The 24,661-nt window shown below is 35.8% G+C and overlaps 1 protein-coding gene across 1 annotated transcript in view; it reads right to left on the bottom strand.

Annotated features, from left to right (window-relative positions):
- Positions 1-24,661, bottom strand: part of TRPM3 (transient receptor potential cation channel subfamily M member 3) — a 79,155-nt gene that overhangs the window by 3,143 nt on the left and 51,351 nt on the right. Inside the window, exons 11-18 of the mRNA XM_032213837.1 lie at positions 24,164-24,294; positions 23,612-23,740; positions 21,917-22,168; positions 17,994-18,168; positions 17,633-17,638; positions 16,646-16,650; positions 4,046-4,149; positions 1,832-2,028 (exon numbers count right to left, since the gene is read on the bottom strand). Coding sequence (XP_032069728.1) covers positions 1,832-2,028; positions 4,046-4,149; positions 16,646-16,650; positions 17,633-17,638; positions 17,994-18,168; positions 21,917-22,168; positions 23,612-23,740; positions 24,164-24,294 — 999 coding nt within the window. The remainder of the gene's footprint in view (positions 1-1,831; positions 2,029-4,045; positions 4,150-16,645; positions 16,651-17,632; positions 17,639-17,993; positions 18,169-21,916; positions 22,169-23,611; positions 23,741-24,163; positions 24,295-24,661) is intronic.

Genomic DNA, 24,661 nt, shown 5'->3' on the forward strand with positions numbered 1-24,661 from the left:
GTCTTGAATTTTTTTGGAAATTATATTTGGACTGGGAATTGCAACCTGTTTTACTCTGACTTTGCCATCGATGCACATGCTTTATATACATAGGATATGGTGAAAAACCACAAAGCTGATAATAGGTGAGTTAGGTCTGGATACATGGTTTGTCTATCAAACTATGAAATTAAATAATCAAAAGTGATGAAATCTTTTGAGGTAAAACTGGAGTGAGGGAATGCTATTTGAGAGATTTGTACAGCAATATTAATTAAAACTGAAACAACTGTTTTAAGAAATAACTGATGAAAAAACACAAATGGTGTGAAAAATGATAGCACTGCACACATATAACAGCAGAAATGCTAAATATATGGATGTAATTTGCTTATTAAGTAGATATGCAGTGTAAATGTGAATGTGCGAAAAAAGCTCCTATGCCTCATACTTGATATGTTTTTATTCTCATAGGAAATACATGGGAAAATGTAGCAAAAGTGAATGCAAAAATGATTTGAGAATTAATTTGTTAAGGACACTTGAAAAAGTGACAGAACCTGATTGAGAGAATATAAGGAGACAATGAACAAAATTGATTTAGCATAGCGTGGTTTTATATTGGTCAAGAGGTGTACAGAACATTAAGAAAACTGGAAATGTGAGAAGTTTATTGTATATTTGTTCATATACAAAGCTTATGATAAACCAAATAGGCCTAATCCAATACAAAACAAGTACACATGATGCTCATTACATTGTTTAATGTATTTATGGATAAATACATAGGGAAAAGGTGGTAGTTACATTAGAAATGTATTGGTTGGGGTCATGAGTGTTTGCATACTTTCAATGCAGGTGAAGTTCTATTGTTAGTCAAGAATCCAAACAATTTGGTCACATAGAGAGAATGAATAAATTGCAAAATGATGATATAAAAGAAAAGTACTGAGAAGAAGAAAACTGAGGAGACTGGATGGAATTGATGATTTCTCAAATGGACAAAGGGTAAGAATTTTAAATAACAAAAGACAATGTAATAATTTATTAATGGATGCTGCAGCCATACTTTGCAAGGATATAAAGATATGGAAAAGTGTAGTGAATGATGATGGAAATGAGACTTAATTAAGTATCTTTCTTTCTTTTATCTCTTGCTTTTAATTTCTTCTGCTTACTATGCCTTACTCTTTTTCTGTCCTTTGCAGAATGTTGCTTACCTTCAAAGGTAATTCTATGATGATGGATGCAGCTTCCAACAGATTTGCTTTCAGCTTTAGATTTCCAAAACTCACTTTGCAGGCTATGACTAAGGAATAGTTCCAAATGTACAGTATCCCACAAGCTGCTGTACTACAAAACAACGCATACCTCTTGGTTGTGTATTCCTTAGTTCAGGGGTGTCAAACTCGATTTCATTGAGTGCTGCATCAGGGTTGTGTTTGGGAGCTGGGGTGGGCTTGGCCAGGGTGGGCATGGCCAGCTCAACATCACTCGTGTCAGGGGCACCTGTGGTGGCCTGAGCACTCTGCCAGCGAAAATGGGCTCCCGAGCTCTGTTTTCACCTACCACAGCTTCCTGCAATCCTCTGCCAGCGAAAATGGAGCTCGGGAGAGGTGCAGGTGGCCCTTCTGAGCTCCATTTTCACTGGCAGAGGTACCATGGGCCAGTCCTTCAATGTTTCCAAGGTGGCCCCCCTGGGCTGGATCCAGCCCCAAGGCCTTGAGTTTGACACCCCTGCCTTATCCGAAAGTGTTTGCTTCTAGGTGGTCCTGTATCTAAGTGATGCCAATGCCCTCATGAAGCATAATGGCTTTGTCCAAGTAATTCTGCACAATCCTATGACACTTACTGAGCCCATAGTCTGCTTCATCTGGATCGCTGTCGTGTTTCCGCCATCTACAGCATATGTGCTGAAATATGGTCATGTGACTGAAGATGATTAGTGGAGGGGGTAAGACTGGTCTTTCATGGAAGGTCATAATAAGCTGATATCTCTGAAACTTCCATACCTGGTTTGATATAGACTTAACTTCGAAAAACGTGTTGCTGAAATAGGAATAGAAAAAGGAACAGGCTTTTGATCAAACAGCTGAAATTTGCATATGCAACTTTGGGATCTGTTCTGTACATTGAAAAACAGTAAATTTTAGAGTGTATGTACAATTAGCATCTGTGGTCAATTCCAGCACTCTTTTCGATGGACTATTCATAACTGTATCTGTTATGTTTACATTGCTATACTGTTTATTTTACTCATATACAACATTTTTGATTTCTGCATAAAAATATTAGGAGGTAGTCTACTTCTAAAAGAAATATCTATTCACTTAGGCATTTAAATGTAACTGCTATAAGAACCAAGTTTCCAAGATTTTCCTTTGATTAGCACTGGCATCATCTTAGGTTATTTCAGCAGCATGGATGCAACACCACCACAACCTCCATTCTTTCCCACTTCACTATACAGCCAGAGGACCTCAAGTTAAAATAAAGGCACTGAAATGCTGAGTTAAATCTGGACTTGGGGAAAAATTGTGAGGTGACTATCTTGTTTGGATGGCATCCAGTAGAAAGACTGTCCCTCCTTACTGAGATAGATAACTGGAGAGTACAACTCAGTATTTTAACTCATGTCTTTGTCAATAAACCAGGTGTCCTTTGCAGGCTTACTGCATTGAAACACTACTGGAGAGCCCTGCTTATTCTGTAATTACCAAACTATTTGGCTGCTAATACTCGCCTTGCACCTCTACCTCAAAATTGCGAACTTTGTATCAGCCCTGAAAGTTTTATCTTTAAAGGATATCTTCAATATGCCAACTCCTTCAGGTAGAAAATAGTCTAGGATAGGAAATAGAACAGGAAACACCTCCTGATATTAGTTGATTGAGGCATGTATATTGGAAGAAGTGTTCAATAGAGGTTCTTTTTTAAAAATTCAATCTGCTCTCCACTGCTTGATGCATCCAAATAACTGAAAAGAAAATGGACTGAGGAACAAGGGTTATTGCCTCTTTGGAGCACTTTTTGGACTTTGTCAACTTAAAGCTATCTTGAGGTATATATTTAAAATAATATAAATTGGAATCTTCATTGTTTTCCTCATCATCTCTAGCTGGGAAGATTAAATTTTACCCTAAAATACAGCTTTCTTATTCAGAAGTAAAATATAGTTCCATCGATTTTTAATCAGTTTATGAATTTAAAGCTGATTGAATATGAAACACAGTGAATTTACCTATAACACAATCACAACTTTTATACTATATGTTTATTTGTATAACTGGGTTTTTGTGCTGTAGAACTGGACAAAGTTTCTTCAGAATGCATAAATGTAGCCTCTGTCTGCAACTCTTTAAAACAGCTACATCTTGTCAAGGCATACATAGTGCCTATAGAAATAGTCATGCAATCACAGGAATAGTAGTCCGTGGTTAATGTCTATGGTGATCCTCATTCATCCAGGTCATGGTCGTTTCAAAGGTGCTTTTTGAAGAGGCAACTGGACTTTCTGGAAATTTCTTCCAGAAGCATCCAAGAAGCTTCTTAGACAAGAAGTGAAATGTCTTCAAAGAAAAGCCAGAAAGTCCAGTTAGTTCTTGAAAAAAGCACATTTGGGAGAGTCTGCAGTTAATGACAACTTGTTCAGTGGCTAGTTTTCAAAGTTACAAGGGTGCTAAACAGAGGTGGGTTCCCACCGGTTCGGACTGGTTCAGCATCTTGGGTTTTTTTAACCTACTGCGCATGCACGTCCATGAGCGAACCAGCAGTAGAAGCTGGAACCCACTTCTGGTGCTGAATGAATTGTTTGATTGGTTTTCCAGGATTTGGCCATTGTAGTACCTGTAGTACATCTGTATTTCAAATTCCTCTGGACATATACCCTCTGCAAAAGATATCCATGATTATGTACTCTAAAGCTCTGTCATGGAATACTTACATCTTTTACTATTGCAAATAATTTATGTTGGTAAATGCTTTAAGTCAGGTCTTGTGCCAAATACTAAAGTTTGGCATTGCTGCTGTGGATGGAGGAGAAATATATAATATTTTATCAACTCACTTAAAAACTGCAATCAGTAAGTTCACCAGAAGGATGTTTGCAACCAAAAGATAGCAAGCCATTATGGCAGGAACGATCCATGCTCCTGGTTTGCAGGGAGGAAGCTGAATTATTTTACCATCTTCTCTAGTTTCGTTTGACCGCAAGGAGCTGAGGAAAAACAGGTGAGAGGAGGTGAAAGAAAATAAATTGTAAGAAGAAATGATTGCAGAACATACTGTATTCAAAATCTTAGAAATGTCTGGACATCTACCCTCTGCAAAAGATACCCATGATCAATGTACTCTAAACTCTGTCACTGAATACTTACATTGTTTGCTATTGCAAATAATTTCTGTTGGTAGACGCTTTAAAACCAGTCTTGTGACAAAAATTTAAAAGTTTGGCATTTCTGCCAATTTCCAGGTACTTACTATGTGCTTTGAAATTTAATTCTCTTAAATGTGCTAAGAACTGATAAAAACATCTGTGTGAAATGTGATTTATACTTCATTTGCTTTTTGGTAACTAGGATATATCAGTAGAATCAAACAAGAGTACATTTAAAAAAGGAACATTGATGAATATAGTATATAGGACTAATATATGTAGAATCACAATAGGATTTGTGTTTCTGCCTCATTTTAGTCCACTTTAGAATATTTAATAGTATTCTAGAATTAAATGTGGACAGGCAGGTAAGATTTATAGGCAACAGAGCAGACATTTTACTTTATTTGTGTCATCAGCTGTTTGAAAAGAACAGAGGACAAAATGCATAGTTTTCTAGTGCTGATATAGTTTAGAAAGCTTGCCTCTTATTAATTAGCTGAAGTTTTATTTCGGATGACTGGCTATTTTTGTCACCCAAACAGCACTACATTCCCTCACCAATACTGTAGATCAGTTTGCTACTTTAGGAAGTGGTCACTGTTGCAAGGAATGCTTTTCCTCTCCTACCCCTGGTTATTTTCTCACATATTCCCAATATAGCAGTGAATAAGGAGAAATTTGTACAACAAGAAAACATCCAGTAAATTAGTCTGTTCAAGAAGTGAAAGAATGTTTAGCAGGTGCAGGTTCATTTCATATCACAGAATGCATGAGAAAAATATTGGCTCACAAAATACCCCCCCCCCCAATTAATAAAGATACTGAAGCTCAAATTGCTTTTGATCCTAGATGGGCAAATCTGCCTGGTGCAAATAGAAGAAAAGGAGAAGACAGTTCCATTGGTGAAATTTCTGAGTGAGGGCATTGGTGAATTAAGACATCTCTGGAGAAGTGGAAATGATGCATTGCAAGACCAAAGAATCAGTGATGAACTTATCTAACAGAATATATCCAGGTAAGGAGAGGCTCAGAGTTTTGCCCCTTATGCTCCAGATGGCTATTCTTTTGAGTAGACCCTGGAAGAGCAGTCAACACACAGACTGAGCAGTAGGAAGTAAGGAAAACCATCAAACTCTCAATCCTGGTGGAGCCTTTAAGGACACTAGATCTCTCTACCTTACTTTGAACATGGGGTGGTTCAACGATCTAAATATGTTTTCAAAGTTAAGGAGAACTTCTAAGCAAAATGTTTTTTAAAAAACTATCTTGTGATGAGCAAAGAGAATATTTGTAGCTCAATGTTGAGCTGAATTGAACTGAACAGATAGCAGCAATGACCCACACTACCTAATGAGTAAAACTTCATCCACTAAAAGAACTTAAAATATAAAATAAGGACAAAAAGATAAATAATGTAATTCAAGAAAGTTTAAAATAAGGAACCAGAAGAATTGGAATATTGGAACTTTTGCTAAGATTTGTGAAATAACATGAATAATAAAGGATATTTTGATGGAATCTAAATTGTTTAGTTTATCAGGTTATAAATTATTGTTGAGATTCTATAGAAATTTGAGATTAAAGTTCCAAGTTGGGAAAAAAGAAAGAAATAAGGCTCTTTTTTATTCTTTATTTTAAGAATCCATATTTTATTATTTGAATGATTGAAAGAAAAGTAGTGAAGCTCATACATTGACAGATACAGGTATGACACTAGATACATTTCAAAGGTTCTTTGAAGAATTGGGAGATAAAGTTAAACTAATAGTAATAATTACAGCTAATGCATTTCTTGAAAAAGGTTCTAAAGAGGAAATATAAAAAGAGGTAAAATGAAAGAGTAAAATGGAAGAATTTACAGACTAACAGGTGAAGAGTGAAACAAATTCCAGCTGTTATGGAAATGTTGGAAAATAGAGGAATTGTGGATTATGAAACAGAATTAAAATGGAAATACAAATTATGTAAAGAGATGAAAAATCCAAGGACAAAGATTTTTAATGGGTTTACAAAAATGGATTTCTAAAAATTTTGAGATGGGAGGAAGAAAGTTAAATGCAGATTCAACCCCACAATAGCAACTGTATGATGATATAAAGATTGAGATGGCTAGAGCAAAACCAATCAATCAACCAGGAATAAAAAGTTGTTTGTTTGATCAGGGGTAAACTCTTATGGACTTTTTGCCAGTACTTGGAAAGAAAAGACAATGATATTAAATTGTGAATGAAAAGAAGGTTTATAGTAAGAATTGGATTATTTTTATAATTTTATAAGAGGTGAGCAAACATTAAAGTTGCTTTTATTTGTTACTGAGAGGAGTGAATCATTTCTTAATATATCTTTTTCTATTTCCATTTTATTTCTTTTATTTTCTTTAACTTTTTGCATTTGCATTTCTTTTCTTTCTCCTTTTCTGTTTTTTTTGTCTATATCGCTTTGTATTAACTTTGTACAATCCTTAATATAAGAGTTTTAAAAAAATGAATTTTTCTTATAGGTGTAAGGGGGAAAAAGAAGCAAAGTTCAAATTGCTGTTTTCATCAGAATATTAAAAAATCAGCTATGCTTGTTCCTGATAATTGGTTTTGAAAAGTCAATAAAATATTATTTACTTATTTCTGTCAGATAATTTCTCTTTCCCGCCCACATCGTTCGTCTTTTTATGTCATGTAATTAAATTGTTTCAATGGGTAATAAGTGACCCAATGGGCATCAGCAAAGAATCAGGTGAATTCGCTGTGCCAACCTATATATTATAGGTTGGTATATTATCAAGCTAGTTGTTTGATTTGAATCATAGATTAAATTATACCATTATATGGATGGATTATTTTCTCTAGGAGCAGACTTTCAAAAGGGGCTACATTGGATAGTGTATGGGCACACATATATTTGAATGAGCAATTTGTTTGAATCTCAGCACTCATAAAATAATGATATTTTATTAATGTGTGAAATGAATACCTTAAAACTGAATGGATATTGAATCATCTTTATGAGCAAATGCATGACAAATTACAACATGCAACCAGTGCCTAATTATGGATAAATTATTTATAAAACATCTCTCTAAAAATTACATCTGATATTAGTAAATTAATTCCGTCCTGAAAAAGGAATGGAAATATACACTGTGCAATTATTTCCACTATGTAGTTCTAACAAGGATTTAATTCACCAATATTGATTTGCATGAGATTAAATTAACACCCTATTTAGCTTTCCTTTTGAGTTTCAAAGGTTAGTTTCATTATACATTAATAATTATAAATTAAATAAACTATGAACTATTTACACGATCTGGTGAATAACAGATAATAAATTTAATTATTAGGAAGATTTTATTTTATATTTATAAATTACAAAACCTGCAATGTATGTTTATGTTTTTCTTTTGTTCAGCAAGTCATTATTATCATCTTTCAAAACATAACACATTTGAGAATAGTTAGACCTTTTCAAGAGATATCTCTATTAGACGAAAGCAATTCAGAATGCTCTGTCAATTTATTATTTATTTATTTATTTATAAAATGTACTTGTTGCCATCTTGTATCCAACAACTCTAGGAGATTGTACAACATAGAAAAACATTAAAATCATATGCTGTAAAAAACATAGGAGATAAAATCATGGATACAAGATAGCAAAGAGGGGAGCTGGGCACAAGGGGAGGTGGAAGTGGGATTGAATTTAATTAATCAGCCACCTCCAGTATGAAGCCTCCCTCATTGGCTCCACACAAGCCATATGGTAGAGCCAAGTCTTGAGGCTTTTACAAAACATCAGGAATGTGGCAGCCAATCTCTCTTTAGAGGGTAAGATGTTCCAGAAGGCAGGAATTAAATAATAATCTTGATTTGAAATAAATCATGTTTTGTTATTCGTCTGTACTTTTCATTCTAATAATTGAGCCTTCACATTAAACAGACTTTGGTTCTTGCACCATCCATTGACAAAATACACTTTTATACGAGCTTTGCATATTTATTTTGATATTCATCTATTTTTGTGTAATTCTTCTTTCCCCATTTTCCTATTTTTTATTCCTAACATGGTTCATTGAGTCTATAAAGTGACTAACACAGTCTTTAAAAATTGAACTGCTAAATTATAGGGAACTAAATCCAAGGGTATTTTTTTTTGGGGGGGGGGCTTAATCTAACACTGTAACCTTCAGCCTCATTGATCCTTGGAGTAATCCAGTCTTTGAGATCATGAGAAAATCTATGATGTACTTAATTCTATTTTGTATCTCTAAAATAACCTATAATAGTTAGTGAGGATTGACAGGAAATGGGTTTATTTTGGAAAACTAGGAAGATCAATGAATACGGATATCTTTTAGAATGGAGGCATGGTTAGCTTGCACAATTAATTCCTGTATTGGAAATTTCTAACTTTCTTGGCTAGAAGAAATGTGCCCGTCTAAGACAATACAGATAACCTTGCTCAGTGGTGGGATTCAAAAATTTTCACTACCGGTTCGTGAGCATGGCTAGGTGGGGGGGCATGTGACCAGTGGGTGTGGCCAACATGACATCACTCACGCCCACTCAGTCACATTGCCCTCCCCCCCACCTAGCCATGCCACAGGAAAAGATAGGAATTTTTTAGGATTATTCCCTATTTACCCCCACCCTCCCTTTGCTAGTCACCCCCATTTCCCCACTTCCTCCCCCACCACTGCCTCTTTGGTTGCTTACCTCCCATGGTGGCTGATCCAGTCTGGAAGGCAAGCTGACTGGAGTTTTCAGTGGCCTCCATCTACTGCCACTGCTGGGAAGTGGCTGGCTGGCAAAGAAGCCTCTCAGCCACTGCCTCTTTGCATATTGGCTTTCAAAGAGGCCAGCGGCTGGCAGCAGGCATCTGAAAAGTCATCTGGTTGGTGAAAAAAGTGGCTGCTGTTACCGCCATTTTCTTCGCACATGCGCATTCCCATTGCTTTGCAAGTCCATTGCCTTGCAAGAGCCGGTATGCAAAGAGGCAGCACAAGCAAGTGGTGACCAGATGGGCGGAGTGAGCAACTAGTGACAGGGGGACCAGTTTGGGGGCATGGCGAGCCAACCATCACTACCGGATTTCCAAACTGGGCAAAAATTTCTGCCACTGGTTTGGACAAACTGGTGCGAAGTGGTTGAATACCACTCTGACCTTGTTATAACCAAAGTAGCTAAAGGAGAACAACTCAGGGAATTGGAAATAAAGCTACCAAATTCAGAAATAATGAGAGAATCTGAAGTACTATAAGAAAAGGCTGAGATGAATAAAATATTCTCTCTTCTCTTTTAGGAATGGAACATTAAAGGTAGGAAATGTCCCTTTCTCTCTATTCTACCAAGGCAAAGAAATGATCTAAATGTGCTTCTCTCCAAGTTTGTAAGGGAGGATTCTGGATGAGAGATGTTTTTATAAACCCATCACTATATTGATTTACTATGACATATTATAAGCAAATGATAAAGCTACAACTGTTACTATTGCTAGTGCTAATAACTGAACAAATGCCAAGATAAAAGTCACTAAGGGCAGCCATTTCCTAAACACAGTTAAAATAGCTGCTTTCCTTGAAGCTTAAATCGTTTGGGAAGCAACTTGCCCAAAGACTAGAAGGCTCACTGAATCTTCCCCAGAGCCATTTAAGGAAAGTATTCTTAGAATCCTCCTCCTTTCTTGAAAGAGAGTAGCAGTTTTCACATTTCCAAAGTATCCTTTGCCAGGAATTCCTTGTTCGTTTAGACTATGTTAAACATTTGAACATGAATTGGCTTAGAAAAGAAGAAAGGACAGACAATCTTGATATGAGCAGTTAGCTGGAGAAATAAAATAACCTTATGGACAATAATGTTCAAAATTGGAAGTAGCATCAGCCCACCCTTGGGGTTAGTAAAACTCTGTCCAATGCTGACTGAAGCAATACTTTTCTTCTGATTTAAGGATTCACCCATTGAACTCTGATGTTCAGTGGGGAATAGTGTTACTTAAGCTAGCAGGCTGCTTGGTGTCATTTATTCATCTTAGACGTTCATTTTCACTAGATCAAATTCTCATTTGGGTAATTTTTTGTCATTCTACTTCTTCAAATGTGTGAGTAAATCATACATAATTTATCTTCTGTGGCTTCGCTTCAATGGCTATCCTCGAGATATATTCAATTTTCTTAAAGTCATGAATATTATCGCTTTGTGCTTTCTGTGTAGAGAAAACATCATAAAAACAAAATGTAAGTAGATTCCATCTGGACATTTCAAAAAGTTATCCTTTGTCCTGGATTAGGTACTTCATATAGTGTTAAGCTCTGTTCTTTATCATTCTGCATTGCACTTATTTTCCCTTCCAGATTGTTTGTGTAGTTTCTTGATTCCTCATAAAGACAATCCCTCATGTCTAGGCCAGGGGTCCACAAACTTTTTGGTTTGTGGACCCGCATCAGCAGCAGCTTCAGCAATTTTGCCAATGGGGAGGGAATGATTTTGCACACACAACTGAAATCTTATGCATGTGCAAATGAATCTTTGTGTGCTTGCCCGCTGCTTCGGCAGCACCGTAGCAGGCCCCATGGTTGGGACCCCCTGGTCTAGTCAGTTCAGGAAAGTCAAATCTTCCAACCTACATTTGTGTGGGAATTAAGCCTAAGTGCCCTCAAATGCACATTTACATAAAATATTGTTTCTCCAATTCTAAGAAGAAGAAGACAAAGGACATCTTAAACATTTTTTAATGTAACCTATGTGCAGATCTGTGGAGAGGGACTGTTGCTGGTCCAGAGTATGTGATCTGCCATTCAGCAGCATAAATGTATTCTAGATAAACTATGTATGTTTTAATTGAGAAATTAAATAACACTATTTCCAGAATCCTGCAACAGTGCCGTATGGGACACCAATGTCTTAAATTAAATAATAGATTTTTTAAAAAAGTTGTTATTGCTGTCCTAATAAGAAAGCCAAGTGGTGAGCAAAGGTGTTTTATCTAAGAAACAATGTCTGAAGTGTTTGTTAAGTGGTGAGAAAGTCTTCTCTTCTACTCAGATGAGAGGTTTAGTAGATGGTAAAGAAGAAGAGATTAAACTCATGCATAAAGATAGGAATGGAAAAAGTTCCTGTGTATTCCAGTTGTTCTCCTGTTTATTTTAATGCATTCAGGAGGGGAAAACAGTTTATGAATCTGTATATTAAATATATTGTAGTATATTTCTCTAAAAAATGAGCCTTGGTGGTGCAGTGGTTAGAGTGCATTACTGTAGGCTACTTCTGCTGACTGTCGGCTGCCTGCAATTTGGCAGTTCGAATCAAGGTTAATTCAGCCTCCCATCCTTCTGAGGGGGGAAAATGAGGACTCAGATTGTTGGGGGCAATATGCTGACTCTGTAAAAGGCTTAGAGAGGGATGTAAAGCACTGTGAAGCGACATATACTGTAAGTCTAAGTGCTATTGATATTGCTAAACATATTCATAAATATGGCTCCACACCAGTAAGGTTTTCCACCATGGTGGGTGGGAATAAATTAATTTGCTGTTGTTTTCATACCACTTGCATATGGTACTAATAGTCTTGCCAGACATAAGAAATAATTTAGGCCAAAAATGTTTCTCATGTTGTGATCAAATTAAAAAAATCACAGCTGTAATAAATATTTAACTAATAAAGATTTGTTTATCTACCAGGATAGAGATAAACATCAGATAACCATTAAAAACCCATTGTGATAAGATGAACATATATTGAAGACCCGTTGCCTTTCCAATGAATTGCTGAATTTAGTAGAGTAGATTCTTAGCAAATATAAATGAATTTTAGTTTATGTGTCTCTGAATAAGAGACAGTTTGGGCTAATAAATGGAAAGCTGGAATTTTAGTCCTGTTTTTAGCATGTAGCCTGCTGGGTGACTTTGGCAGAGTCATTCTTTGTCAGCCCTAAAAATAAGGCAATGGCAAACCACTTCTGAAAATATTGCCAAGAAAACTAAAGTTGTTATAAATCAAACCTGACTCAAAATCACACTCAATCAATCATTGTTGGATGGAACAGCAAGCAATCTGAACAATACAGGATAGCAGCCCATCATGATTTCAGGTAGTTTTCCCATCCTATGCATATCTTAAATGGTCTGGGCAAGATGAGAGGGTATCTAAATTGCCTATTATTCCCTAAAGGGTAACAATTTTTCAAAATACCATTCAAGATTCTCTTCCGCACTGCCACTTTGCTTTGTTACTTAAAAACCTTTTAATTATAGACATGAAGGGATCACTAAGCTGTGCTCTCTTCCAAGTCATCAGTGAGAAGTCTAAAAACCAGATTCCATGAGTCTCAATAGTAAAATTCTTCGAACTTTAAGGAATTACCATGTCTGTAAGTGAAACTCAAAACTTAACAGTACAATCCAGCTACCACACGTATTGTTTTTTTCCGATTCCAAAATAATTTAAACATTTATTTATTGATACCCCATCACCAGAACCCAATTACAAAAAACATGCATTGGCCCAGAAATCATTAAATGCTTTGTTTTAAAAAAAGTGATGAGGAATATAGAATACATTCATTGAATGGAGAGGCTTCCAGTTGATGAGACATTGACTGTAAACCTGGACAGCCAGATTTCATGCTTCACATACCAGTACAAAAGAATGAAACCAAAAGCCAAACCTATCTTAGAGTCTTACAGAATACTTGGTATATTTCTCAAATTCAGTGAAATATTTTATGAAATTAAGATCAAACAAATAGTGAGAGATATGTGGGTTTTTAAAAGGAACCCAGAATTTATAACTAGAACAAGAAATACCAATGCAAAGGAAAAGAAAAAAAGCCTGAATCTATGTATGTATATATATATAGCATACACTTTTAAATAAATGGTACTGAACTCTAAGATAGATGGATTGATAATTCAGAAGATAATAATTTGCATAGTAAGTTGTGGCTGATTTAGCTTAGGCTACTGTGGAGACTAACAGTTGCATATTTTCCCCCAAAACTGAGAAAATAGTACCCTGAATGGATAAATAACAGTATGTGGTTTAATATCCTCTCTTTCTGTGTGCAAAGATACATGTTGTTCCATGACACTTCAATAATAAATAGGTTGAACATAAAATATACAGAAGCAGAAAGATGGACTTACAAGTCCTAGATTAACAGTTAGCATCTATTCATTTTTTTTCTCCCCAGATCTCAATTTTTTCGTATCTTGGGACATTTTCCGACTTTTACATAACTTTATCTTTTAAATGCAGTCAGATTATGTTAGTTCTTTATGCATTTTGGATTTGCATTCTGTATAGAAATTTAACTTAGAAACAAACATTATCCTCTGGCTATTTTGCCAAACAATTAGCCAAAATCATAGGGATTTTGAATAGGCTGTTTGCATTACGCAAGAGCTGACAAATTCTGCCTTCTCTGTTTGGATGCTGAGGTTAAAACAAGATAGAGATTCATTAATTCTCAATTAACTATCATCAAGTCCTCCAGAGGAGGGTGATACATGGTTTTTCACAATCTGACTTTTGATAGTACACTATGAAGCACTTCAGGCTGAAATAATCACATCTGCAGCTTCATTAGAAGCTCAGTCATTGGTGTATATTTAAAACAGATGTAGTATATAGTTTTCTATATCATCTAAACATATGCTCCTCTGTTCAAAGGGAACTACAGCATGCTCTGCTTTTGTCATTTCCATTCTCCATTTCCAGGGTTCTAAACTAGAATCAGCACACGGCAAGAAAAAGCATGTTTTCCTCAGCCAAGTTGCTGTGGAACATGTTGCACTATGCCAGTAGATTTTTTTTTTAGTACAACAGCAATAAATGGCCACTTGTAGAGGAACAGACATTTTTGAAAAGAAATTCCACAGTCTGGTATTCTACCTCTCCCCTACTTCTTGGCTTTCCTAAACCCCAAATACAGAACAAAAAAGGAAACATGTAGCCAAGCAGAAAGTTAAAGTCATGAAGGACTTTTGTTCATTTGCATTATGGCTCAGAACAAAGAGGAAGGGTAATTTGCAAGAGGAAAGATATAATTGCTCTTTCTTTCTTTCCCTTTGGAGAATGATATGGGTTTCTTTTATCAATAGTAGAAAGAAAAGAGTATATATAAAGATATTTCAGCAAATGCTTCCTTCTAGTGGGCATATAAAATGAAGAGGTTAAATAAAAATGCAGCATTAAAAAAATACAAACCTTGCTCAAATCTGAATAATTGGGGGAAACAATCTGCTTCTCTCTTTCTATATTTTATGTAACTGAATTTTGCATGAGTAGATGCACACTCATTCCTGAAAGAAGCATCTGACATCACAATAGATCTATGGGAACAGCTGAAAAAGTTTCTAACTATGCTCAGAGTGAATGTGGATCTTTAAATACCATCCTTGTCCTCTCAGGCAGAAGAGAAGTGAGCTAACTATATTCTTCTTACATGCCTGTCTGTACAAAATTGTCTTACTCTTTCCTACAGCTCCAAAATTTCATATGAGCATGATCTGGTCTGGCACATTACACAGACAGCCATCAGGAAATGCATTAAAAAGGAACAATGAGGTTTGCAAAGGGCCAGGCAAATGAATTTTTACAACAATATATGCGGAAATGGATTCTGGGTTTGGAACACAAAAAATGAAGTTTCATACATATCTGTGTAACGCTCTCAGGTTCCTCCCAGATAGTATGTAGGTGAAATTCTTGGAATAGCCTTGTAATATAAATCAGCTTAATATCCCTAAATCACAGGTCTGCGACTAAAAAGCTGTTTGATTATTTTCATCTAATTTCCATGTATTTTGGTGTGCTGAAAACCAATAAAATATTGAAAAAACTCCTAGATGTCATGATTTGCCACAACATGCAAAATTGTCTTTAAATTTATCATTTTTTAAAAAAAAATTGGTATTTTTTTATATTATGGGTTTTTAACCAAATTTAAAGTCCAAATTACTATTAATTAATTCACATAAGTACATTTAAGATATAAAATGCCAAAAAAACCTTAAAGGGTTTGTCTGAGTTATGTAAAAAAAATATAGCACTGAAAATCTGATGGTCAGCAATATATACTTAAGCTAAGCAAGTTTAAGTCTGTGCTTCTAAAGTACTTTGCATACTTTGGACTAAAAATTGGAGATCAAGATAAAGTTTGGGAGCCTCATAAAGTGTGCAAACGGTATGTTGAGGACCTCCAAAACTGGTTCAAGGTTAAGAAAAAATCTTTCCGTTATGGAATTCCTATGGTATGGCGAGAGCAAAAGAACCATAGTGATGACTGTTACTTTTGTTCATGCGATGTGAAAGGGTTTAATTCCAAATGGAAGCATTCCATTTCATACCCCAATCTTCATTCAGCAATTCGTCCCATCCCCCATGGCACAGATATACCAGTATCCAAGCCCCCTGCTACCTTGGAAGAGATACCTAGCTCTGATGAAGGTGAAGTCATACCTGAACCAGATGACAAATCAAGTTTTGACTTTGAAGATGATACAAGACCAAAATTGTTTTCTCAGGAGGAGATTAATGATTTGGTAAGAGACTTGAATCTTCCCAAAGATGCCGCTGAGTTACTCGGATCAAGGCTGAAAAGCAGGAATTTATTGTTGCCAGGAGTGTCATCTTCATGGTGCAGACATCGTGAAAAGGAGTTCGTTCCTTACTTCGCCCAGGAAGACAAGTTGGTTTATTGCATCGATGTTGAAGGTCTGATGGGTCAATTTAAAATCCAATATGATTCAGAGCAATGGCGTCTTTTTATAGATTCTTCAAAAAGAAGTCTCAAAGCAGTTTTACTCCACAATGGTTTTTACGCTTCCATACCTGTAGGTCATTCTGTACACTTGAAGGAAACCTACGAGAACTTGGAATTGGTTCTTCGTAAAGTTAAATATGAAGATTATGGTTGGCAAGTGTGTGGGGATTTGAAGGTCTTGTGCATGCTGCTGGATATACCAAATACCCTTGTTTTCTGTGTCTATGGAACAGTCGAGACCGACAAAATCACTGGATGAAGAAGAGTTGGTAGCCGAGGGTGCTAACAATCAGTGAAAAAAAATGTTCTCCGAGAAACTTTGGTACCTTCCCATAAAGTTCTTCTACCACCTCTCCACATAAAATTGGGATTGATGAAGCAATTCGTAAAATCACTTCAAGAGATGGAGAATGCTTCAAATACTTGGTCACCAAGTTTCCATGCCTGTCGGAGGCAAAATTGAAGGAAGGTGTGTTTGCCGGACCAGACACTAGAAGGCTTATAGTTGATCAAGAGTTTGTCAATACCATGACGGAACCTCAAAAAGAAGGTTGGATTGCATTTAAAGAAGTTGTACAGAATTTTTAGGTAAAAACAAAGATCCTCACTACAAAAGATCATCGGAAAAATGCTGAAAGCATTTCAAGCTTTAGGTTGCCTGATGAGTTTGAAAGTGCATTTCCTCCAGTCCCACCTTGACTACTTTCCTGAAAATTTGGGAGCTGTGAGTGAGGAACAAGGTGAACGATTCCACCAAGACATTAAAGAGAGATTTCCCTGGAGATACCAGGGAAAATGGGGCATTACAATGACGGCAGACTACTGCTGGATGCTTCAGAGAGGCATTCCAGATGCTACTCACCAAGAGGAGCCTCACAAGGAAGAAGAATTGAGTTTAGTGTGTGTAGGTGAGCTCATTTCAGTTCAAAAAAGGATTTTCATGAAAATATTGTAATAAAACTTTAATTTTATAAGTCTATTTCCATTTATTTTGAGGTATTGCCTTATTTAACATAGTTACCTAAATTGTCAGTAAATGTGATATCCTATGACAAAATGGAGGTCATTTTCGGATTCAGCACACCAAAAAACATAAAGATTATGTGAAATAACCAAAACAGCTCTCGAAATTTTTTTTTTTGCAGACCTATGTTACAATTAGGGAAACTGAGAATTTGATGAATTTTTATTCGGGTAATTCACAGGTTGCAGCCTAGTCCCTTAACATGATACCCCATCAATTCTAAATAAAGTACAAAGTGGTATGCAGTTCTTATTCAAGACATAGACAACACTTACAATAGATTTTAAATTAACTATTATTTTACTAATATACCAAAACATGATGGTAAAAACAGGTCAAAAATATGGCACAAATTAGTGTAATGCCACTGTAACTTCAATGCTGAGTAAAAATCTAGAACTGGTGCAGAAGCTTCTATAATTGAATGGTCTATCAGCAAACATGGTTCCTACATTCCACATTTAAACTAATGGATGGCAACTGATATAATCTGCACTACAAACTTAATCTGGTTAAGACTCCTCAACTATGGACTTCATTGTGAAGTGCTTGGGATCTCTTGGCATACCAGTGATTCTCAGGGAAAGAGAATTAATTAAATGGTAGAAAACCAACGTAGATGTGTTCTTTGAATATGATTTATATGTATTAAAGGTGAGAAAAAAGCAGCCTGGGTGGCATAGAAATGTTGATTTCACCTTCTGAGATTAACAGTTTAAATATATCATACTTTCCTTTAATGTTTGAGTCCTCTATCTTGAGCCATTTATTGAGAGCGTTAACAATAATCATGTAAGACATCACCTGATCAAAGTTGATACCTGACTTTGGTGTATGAGAATCATAAACGTGCTTACGGTCTATCTGGTCTGCAAACACTTCCCCATAGATCATCCAATAGGGCATGTAAAAAATATTTTTTGCCAGTTTCCATGATGGCTCTTCATTGGGGAAGAGAATTGCTTGCCTTGCAACACCAAAACTCATCAGAACCACCAACATAATAATGACAAAATACATCATATCTATCATCTGAAAGAAAAGAAAAAAATTACAGAGACAGAGAGAAAGAAGGCCACTTTATTCTGGAGAGTTGATCAACTTGTATATAAAGCATAAATCATCAAATGATTTAAGCATCTGCATATTAACATGCTATTTAAGCTGCTTGTCTAGTCTTGGTAATCTTCTTCAAGGACTTGTGCTGGATCTTTGGCTATTACAATATTATGTTCTGTTATGTTGAAGATCTTTTGATCATGTACCATATAAATCCCAGGTTTTCATGCAGAGATATTTCATTTTAAAATGGTATGGAAATTTTCTTTCCATATGTAGTTCAAAAGCAGTAATACAGGTTGCAAAATAAATACAAATTAATTGTTTGGGACTATTACTGATTGTTTTCTGCTTTTGCTTGTTTCCAAGTAAGTCAATAAAATCTGACCTATCTACCTATCTACCATCTATGTATGCACATACACACATGTAGCGGTAAACATTGCGTGACTTTCAGTTTCAGTACAGAGACAATTAGCCCAACTTATAGCAAAGCATGGCAACTACTTGTTTCTTTGTTCTTGGATTAGACAGACATCACTCCTATTATTACTGAAGTGCTCCTAACTTTCAACAAGTGCCAAATCAAGTAATGCTTTTAGAACTTTTTTATTGCATCACCTCACCCCCTCAGTGGTGGGTTGCCAATTTTCTTACTACAGGTTTGGGTGCGCTCCCACATGCGAGACACTTCTGTGCATGTGCAGTGTGTGGGTGGGCAGAGCCTTCCGTTCCCCACTACTACCGATTTGCCTGATCCAGGCTGAACTGGCAGCAACCGACCTCTGCACCCCATAATATGTTTGAGTGGAAGCTGATCATACATTTTATTATGAATCATTATCTGTTTTGTGAGGAATTAATTGCTTCACCTGAATGTGTGAATCAGCCCTCAATTTTACTTTGAAGTCTCATTACTGGAACAGGTTTACTCTAGCCTGCAAACTTTATATTTCTGTCACTCCCAGTAAAATTCCACGTTTCCACATTGAGAATATGATGTGATATAACTTTGAAATATTGCTGAGGAACTCATCTCACTCCATCTCAAGAATGCTTTAATGTTTTCTTTGCAAAGAAAATCATAAATTAGGTATGCATGACAATAACATAGATGCATATGGATTGCTCTTTTTTGATATGCATGCAAAAACAATGTTTTTTTCTGTGCACTTGGTGTAAGACTGTGCAAACATTTGTATTTTGGCCTATGGCCTAGGCTACAATTAGCACTATTAAATGAGTCAGTTAAGTAAGCTGCTTTGGTAGATGTTGAAATAAATCTACCTGCTAATTGTGTTCAAATGGTGCTTCAGATGTTTTGAAATTGCACTCAAGGTGCCTTTTACTATTAGTCTTATCTTTTTTTTTCTAACAGTCATTCTACTTCCATTTTCAGGCCTATGCATTTTGTGACCCCCTCCCTATTTTTTCTCTTCTAATCTGTTGTTTCCAAGTATTGCTTTGTTGTTGTTGTTGTTGTTGTTATGTGGTTAATCTTTGGTGAGATTCAAAGCCTTTGGGGCTGGTTGGTAACTCAACAGCTCGAGTCTTAACCAAGGACCTAGGAACTGTTAAGGTAACGTCGAAGGATATAAGCTGTTCCAAGTAGGGTGGTTTTTTGTAGAATCAGAATGTTCAAGTCTGATAAATTTAAAATTTCCAAATAGCCAGGTAGCCCTTTGGGTATTGCTCCAAGGGCTCCAATTATAATCGGGACAACACACAATTTCTTTTTCCACAGTCGCTCAACTTCAATTTGCAAGTCCCGGTACTTTGTGATTTTTTCTTGCTGTTTATCTTCAATTCATGCATCTCCAGGTATTGCAATGTCAATGAACCATACTTTTTCTTTTCAACTATTGTTATGTCAGGTTGTTGTGGGCCAAGTGCCTGTCAGTCTGGATTCTGAACTCCCACAAGTTCTTGACTTTCTCATTCTCTAAAACCTTCTCAACCTGATGGTCCCAGTGGTTTTTGCTGTACTCAAATCCAAACTTTTGGCACAATTTCCAGTGAATGATCTTAGCAACGCGGTCATGGCGTTGTAGGTAGTCAGTTTGTGAAATTTTGCTGCACCCACTGATCAAGTGGTTGACTGTCTCGTCTTTCTCATTACAGAGGTGACATTTGCTGTTGGTGGTAACATGTTGAATTTTTGCTTTCATGTAGTTTGTGGCTAAGGCTTGTTCTTGAGCTGCCAAAATAAAGCTCTCTGTTTCTTTTTTCAGTACTCCTGATCTTAACCAGTTCCAAGTTAGCTTTTGGTCAGCTTTGCCTTCAATACTTTTCAAGTATTGGCTATGCATAGCTTTGTTTTTCTAATTTTCAGCTCGTTCTCAATTACTTCTTTCTTATATTCAGCTTTTGACTTAGTTGTCTTTAAAAGGCCTCCTTTATTTACTTCCTTAAACATTGGTTCTTCACTTTTCTGGATGTAATCATTCAAACTGTGTTTTTCTTCTTCCACAGTCTGTTTTACTTGTAGGAGTCCTCGACCACCCTCTGCTCTTGGTAGATATAATCGGTCAACATCACTTTTAGGGGGCAAAGCATGATTCATTGTCATAAGCTTCCTTGTTTTACTGTCCAAATTGTCCAACTTCATCTGGGTCCAGTCAATTATTCCTGCAGAGTATCGAATCACAGATATAGCCCAGGTATTTATGGCTTTTATGATGTTTCCTCCATTCAATTTGGACTTTAATATCTTGCAAATTCGTCGAATGTACTTGGCTGAAGTTAATTCCTTGACTTTATTATGCATTAAGTCAGAGGCCTCTAAATCCCCAAGTACTTGTAGCCTTCTTCTGGTTTTACTGCCTTTATCATTTCTTCATTCTCAAGTTTTATTATTATTATTATTATTATTATTATTATTATTAATAATAATTACATCTCTTAGTCTGGCTTCTAATCTACCACTTTAAATAATCCAGATTTATATTAAATTAAGTAGCCCAGTTTTATATTTATTGCTTTTTCTCACATCTCAATCCCTTATTCTTATCAAACCTACTGAAATGTATTATTCCTGCATAATTCAATACTAGATATGCAATAAAGGCTCTGTGATAAAGAGATTCCAAAATAATGAATAAGGGTGTTAAGATATTTGCTGCCATTTAAAATACGCCATCTTTTAAATAGCAAGGGCTAAATAGCAAGATTGAATGATCTTAATTAATTTTTATCCCACTTCCATCTGTGAGTTCCATATCATCTTAGTGAAATGTGAAATCTGTATCACATAGCTTAGCAATCTTTCCCAAACTTCCCTTGTAACCTCAGTACAGACTATGATGAATCACACTATCCTAGCCTAGATGCAAAATAGATTAGGGCTATTTCTATCCCATTCCCAGATATTCATAGTCTGAGTGACATTTGAATGTATCTGTATGTGTTTTCTATAAAAGTAACGAGTATAATGCTGCTTACAATTTTAGACTTGCGGTCCAAATTCCTAGAACTTCCATAGAATTCTGTTTGAATCAATGATCCAAATAACTTTGACAAGGACAAGAAAAAAATTCACAAGCCTTGCAATCAAAATATATCTTTTCTCAAACTGAATACTATACTATAACAAAGGAAGCTGCATTGCACAGAAAAGTACTTAAAAGATTTAGGCTAAAGATTGTACAAAAATAGTACACCTTCTACTGTTTTCGCTTATAACATGCAGAACAAAAATGAAGGATGGGTAACTTTTTCTTACCATTTTCCCAATCATCATTACATATGGCCCCAAATATTTGTTCACCCCGAAGATGTCTAACAATCGGATATACCAGTAAATAATGTTGACACAATATATGACGCGACCATCACTCCTGAACGGCTGATCCTGCAGGCGAAGCACCATTCCCACCGAGAATAAGAGGATGGCAATAAGATCGGTAACATTCCAGTATTCTTGAAGCCACACCTTTACCTTCTGGAGTAGTTTCCCAGGTTCTGACATTAATATCTAGAAATGGAAAAGGAATATCTTTTGAGTCAAAAATAATATGATGAATGATTTGACAACTATGTCCTGGATTATAATTTCACAATCTATTCATAGGGCTACCGCAAGCCTTATGGAATATGGACATTAAGAGCCAGCTAAGTAAGGCAATGTGAAATAGCCTCCTTGGTTTTGTAATACTCTCTTTCTTGCACCTCTTGTGATTCCACTTACTTGATCTGTACTTGAGGTCTATTTGTACCATCAGTGCAGACTCTGACATATACATATATTCTCTCTCTCTCTGTATGTATCCTGGATACCATGTACAGTATCATTACAGTAGAAACAAAATATTTCAGGATCTTTTTGCATTGTGTCTCCTTATAAGCCAGACAATTTTCAGCTAGAATCAAGATTTCTGAATGCTTTATGAAAACAAACATAGCATACAATCACCATTGCATGAAGACAAGAATGCTTTGTCTATTTACGTCCCTGCAAGCTATCTCTATCAGATAGGGTTCCTGAAGTAATAGTGACTTTCTTTTTTGAAGTACAAGGTGAGTGTCATAATTAAAAAGTGTGACTGAAAGATACAAACATTGGTAAGTTCCTCAAGCTAGGCGTGCCCTAACATTGCTTTTGTTATGGCTTTTCCCAATCTGGTGTTTTCTGAAAGTGTTGGATGTAATAAATGCCACTCTGAGGCATTTTCTGGAATAAATATACTTTTCCCTATTGGGAAAAATACAAATTATATGCAGGGGGAAAATATTGCTTACACATAAACACATTAAAGTTCACTGTTAAATTTTACTTATTGATATACTATCAAATCAGAGGTGGTATTCAGCCGGTTCTCTCCGGTTCCGGCGAACTGGTAACAGCAGCTGTAGGAGTCTACGCCCACCCCTCTAGACATAATGTGTGAGCACTGTGCATATGCAGAAGGAGGTGCGCTCACATTTGTAAACTGGTAGGGAAGGTAAACTGAATCCCACGGCTGCATTAAATCTTATGATTTACGGTGGTTTTACAAAAATAGAAACTAAATTAGCAATCAGCTGTCAGTTAAATAAAATTAATTTGTATATACAATTCTGTCACAATAACTATAGGTGCCCAAAGATATCATAAATTCTTAAAAGTTATAGTTTGCTTAAAAGGAAAGAGAAAGTACTGTGGACACTGGATTGGACTCTAAGTGTCAATTCCAAGGGTCTTTTATTCCATTGGAACTTCATGCAAACAGAAACAATGTGCCATTTTTTTTCTGTTTTCCCTTCCTGGTGTAATTTCCATTATTTTAAGTATCTCGGTTCTTCACAGCACATACAGAAAACCAGCCAAAGTCAGAAAAAACCCACATTTTCTGATGATGACCGTATCCTATTTTTTTTTACAGTAAGATTTATGTTTGGGAAAAAGCACAAGGAACAACTGTCTTTAGAATAGTATTACCTCTCTCATCTTTTCTATTCCCATTGTAAATATGTATGAGATAACTATCCACTCTTGCATGGAAGGCCAACGTTCCATTTTCACCAAAACTATATAATTAAACAGCATCAGGTACCCAACGTAAAACATCTGCAAAGAGAAAAACCCAGTTTACCTGCATATATGAGCTAAATGTTTAGCTGATATGTTACTGAAATCACATTATTTCTAGAAATAAAAAAATTCTCCTACAAGAAGACTAATTTTAGTTAAAGAATTCTTTAGGAATACAAGACTTTCCATATATTGAATCCTATACTTAGATTTTATGAATTTATTTTAAGAGTATACAATTCCTTGACTGCAAGTGAAGCAAATACATCATTGCCTAGTCTCTTTAAATGATTCTAAGAAGCAAATCAGTTAATGCTGAAAGATTGTTAATACAAACGTTTAACTTTAACAATTTAAACCCAATTCAGTGGATTTTTATAAACTTAGTAAAAGTATATACAGAAGAATGAAGTCTTTATAAATTAGTGTTACTAAAATAAAATTATAATTGTTCCTTACAGTATAGAACCAAAATTTAACAATTGGTGCATTGTAGAACTCATAGATTTTACGTCCAAGGGGGATCAATCTATGTCTATTCTGAACTTCCTCCTCTTCCTTTTTTCTTACTGATGACTCTCCATTGGTACGTCCCAACATTGCCTATAAAATAAGAAAACATTGGATAAATGCATGAGAGGAAGCCGAATAGAAATAAATATAATTTGATATTCAGCATTATAATATATTGAAATACTGACTGCATTTTCAAACGGTAAACCAGAACCACATCAACAAACAAAATCTAACCGCAATTCACAAATCTCTTGGAATACACAAAAAGATTTGCTTCTATTTGTGTGATTTGTCATTCTCTTGATTAGTGTGTTTGAATCAGGTAAAATGAAACATACAACAGTGAGTGGAAGGACCATAGGGCTGACAATTGTAATGTTGGAATAGCAACATAATAGGATCTGAGTTATTGTGAAAGATACTTATTTCCTACTTCACATT

This window comes from Thamnophis elegans, chromosome 3 (assembly GCF_009769535.1).
Source record: "Thamnophis elegans isolate rThaEle1 chromosome 3, rThaEle1.pri, whole genome shotgun sequence".
Classification (NCBI taxonomy): domain Eukaryota; kingdom Metazoa; phylum Chordata; class Lepidosauria; order Squamata; family Colubridae; genus Thamnophis; species Thamnophis elegans.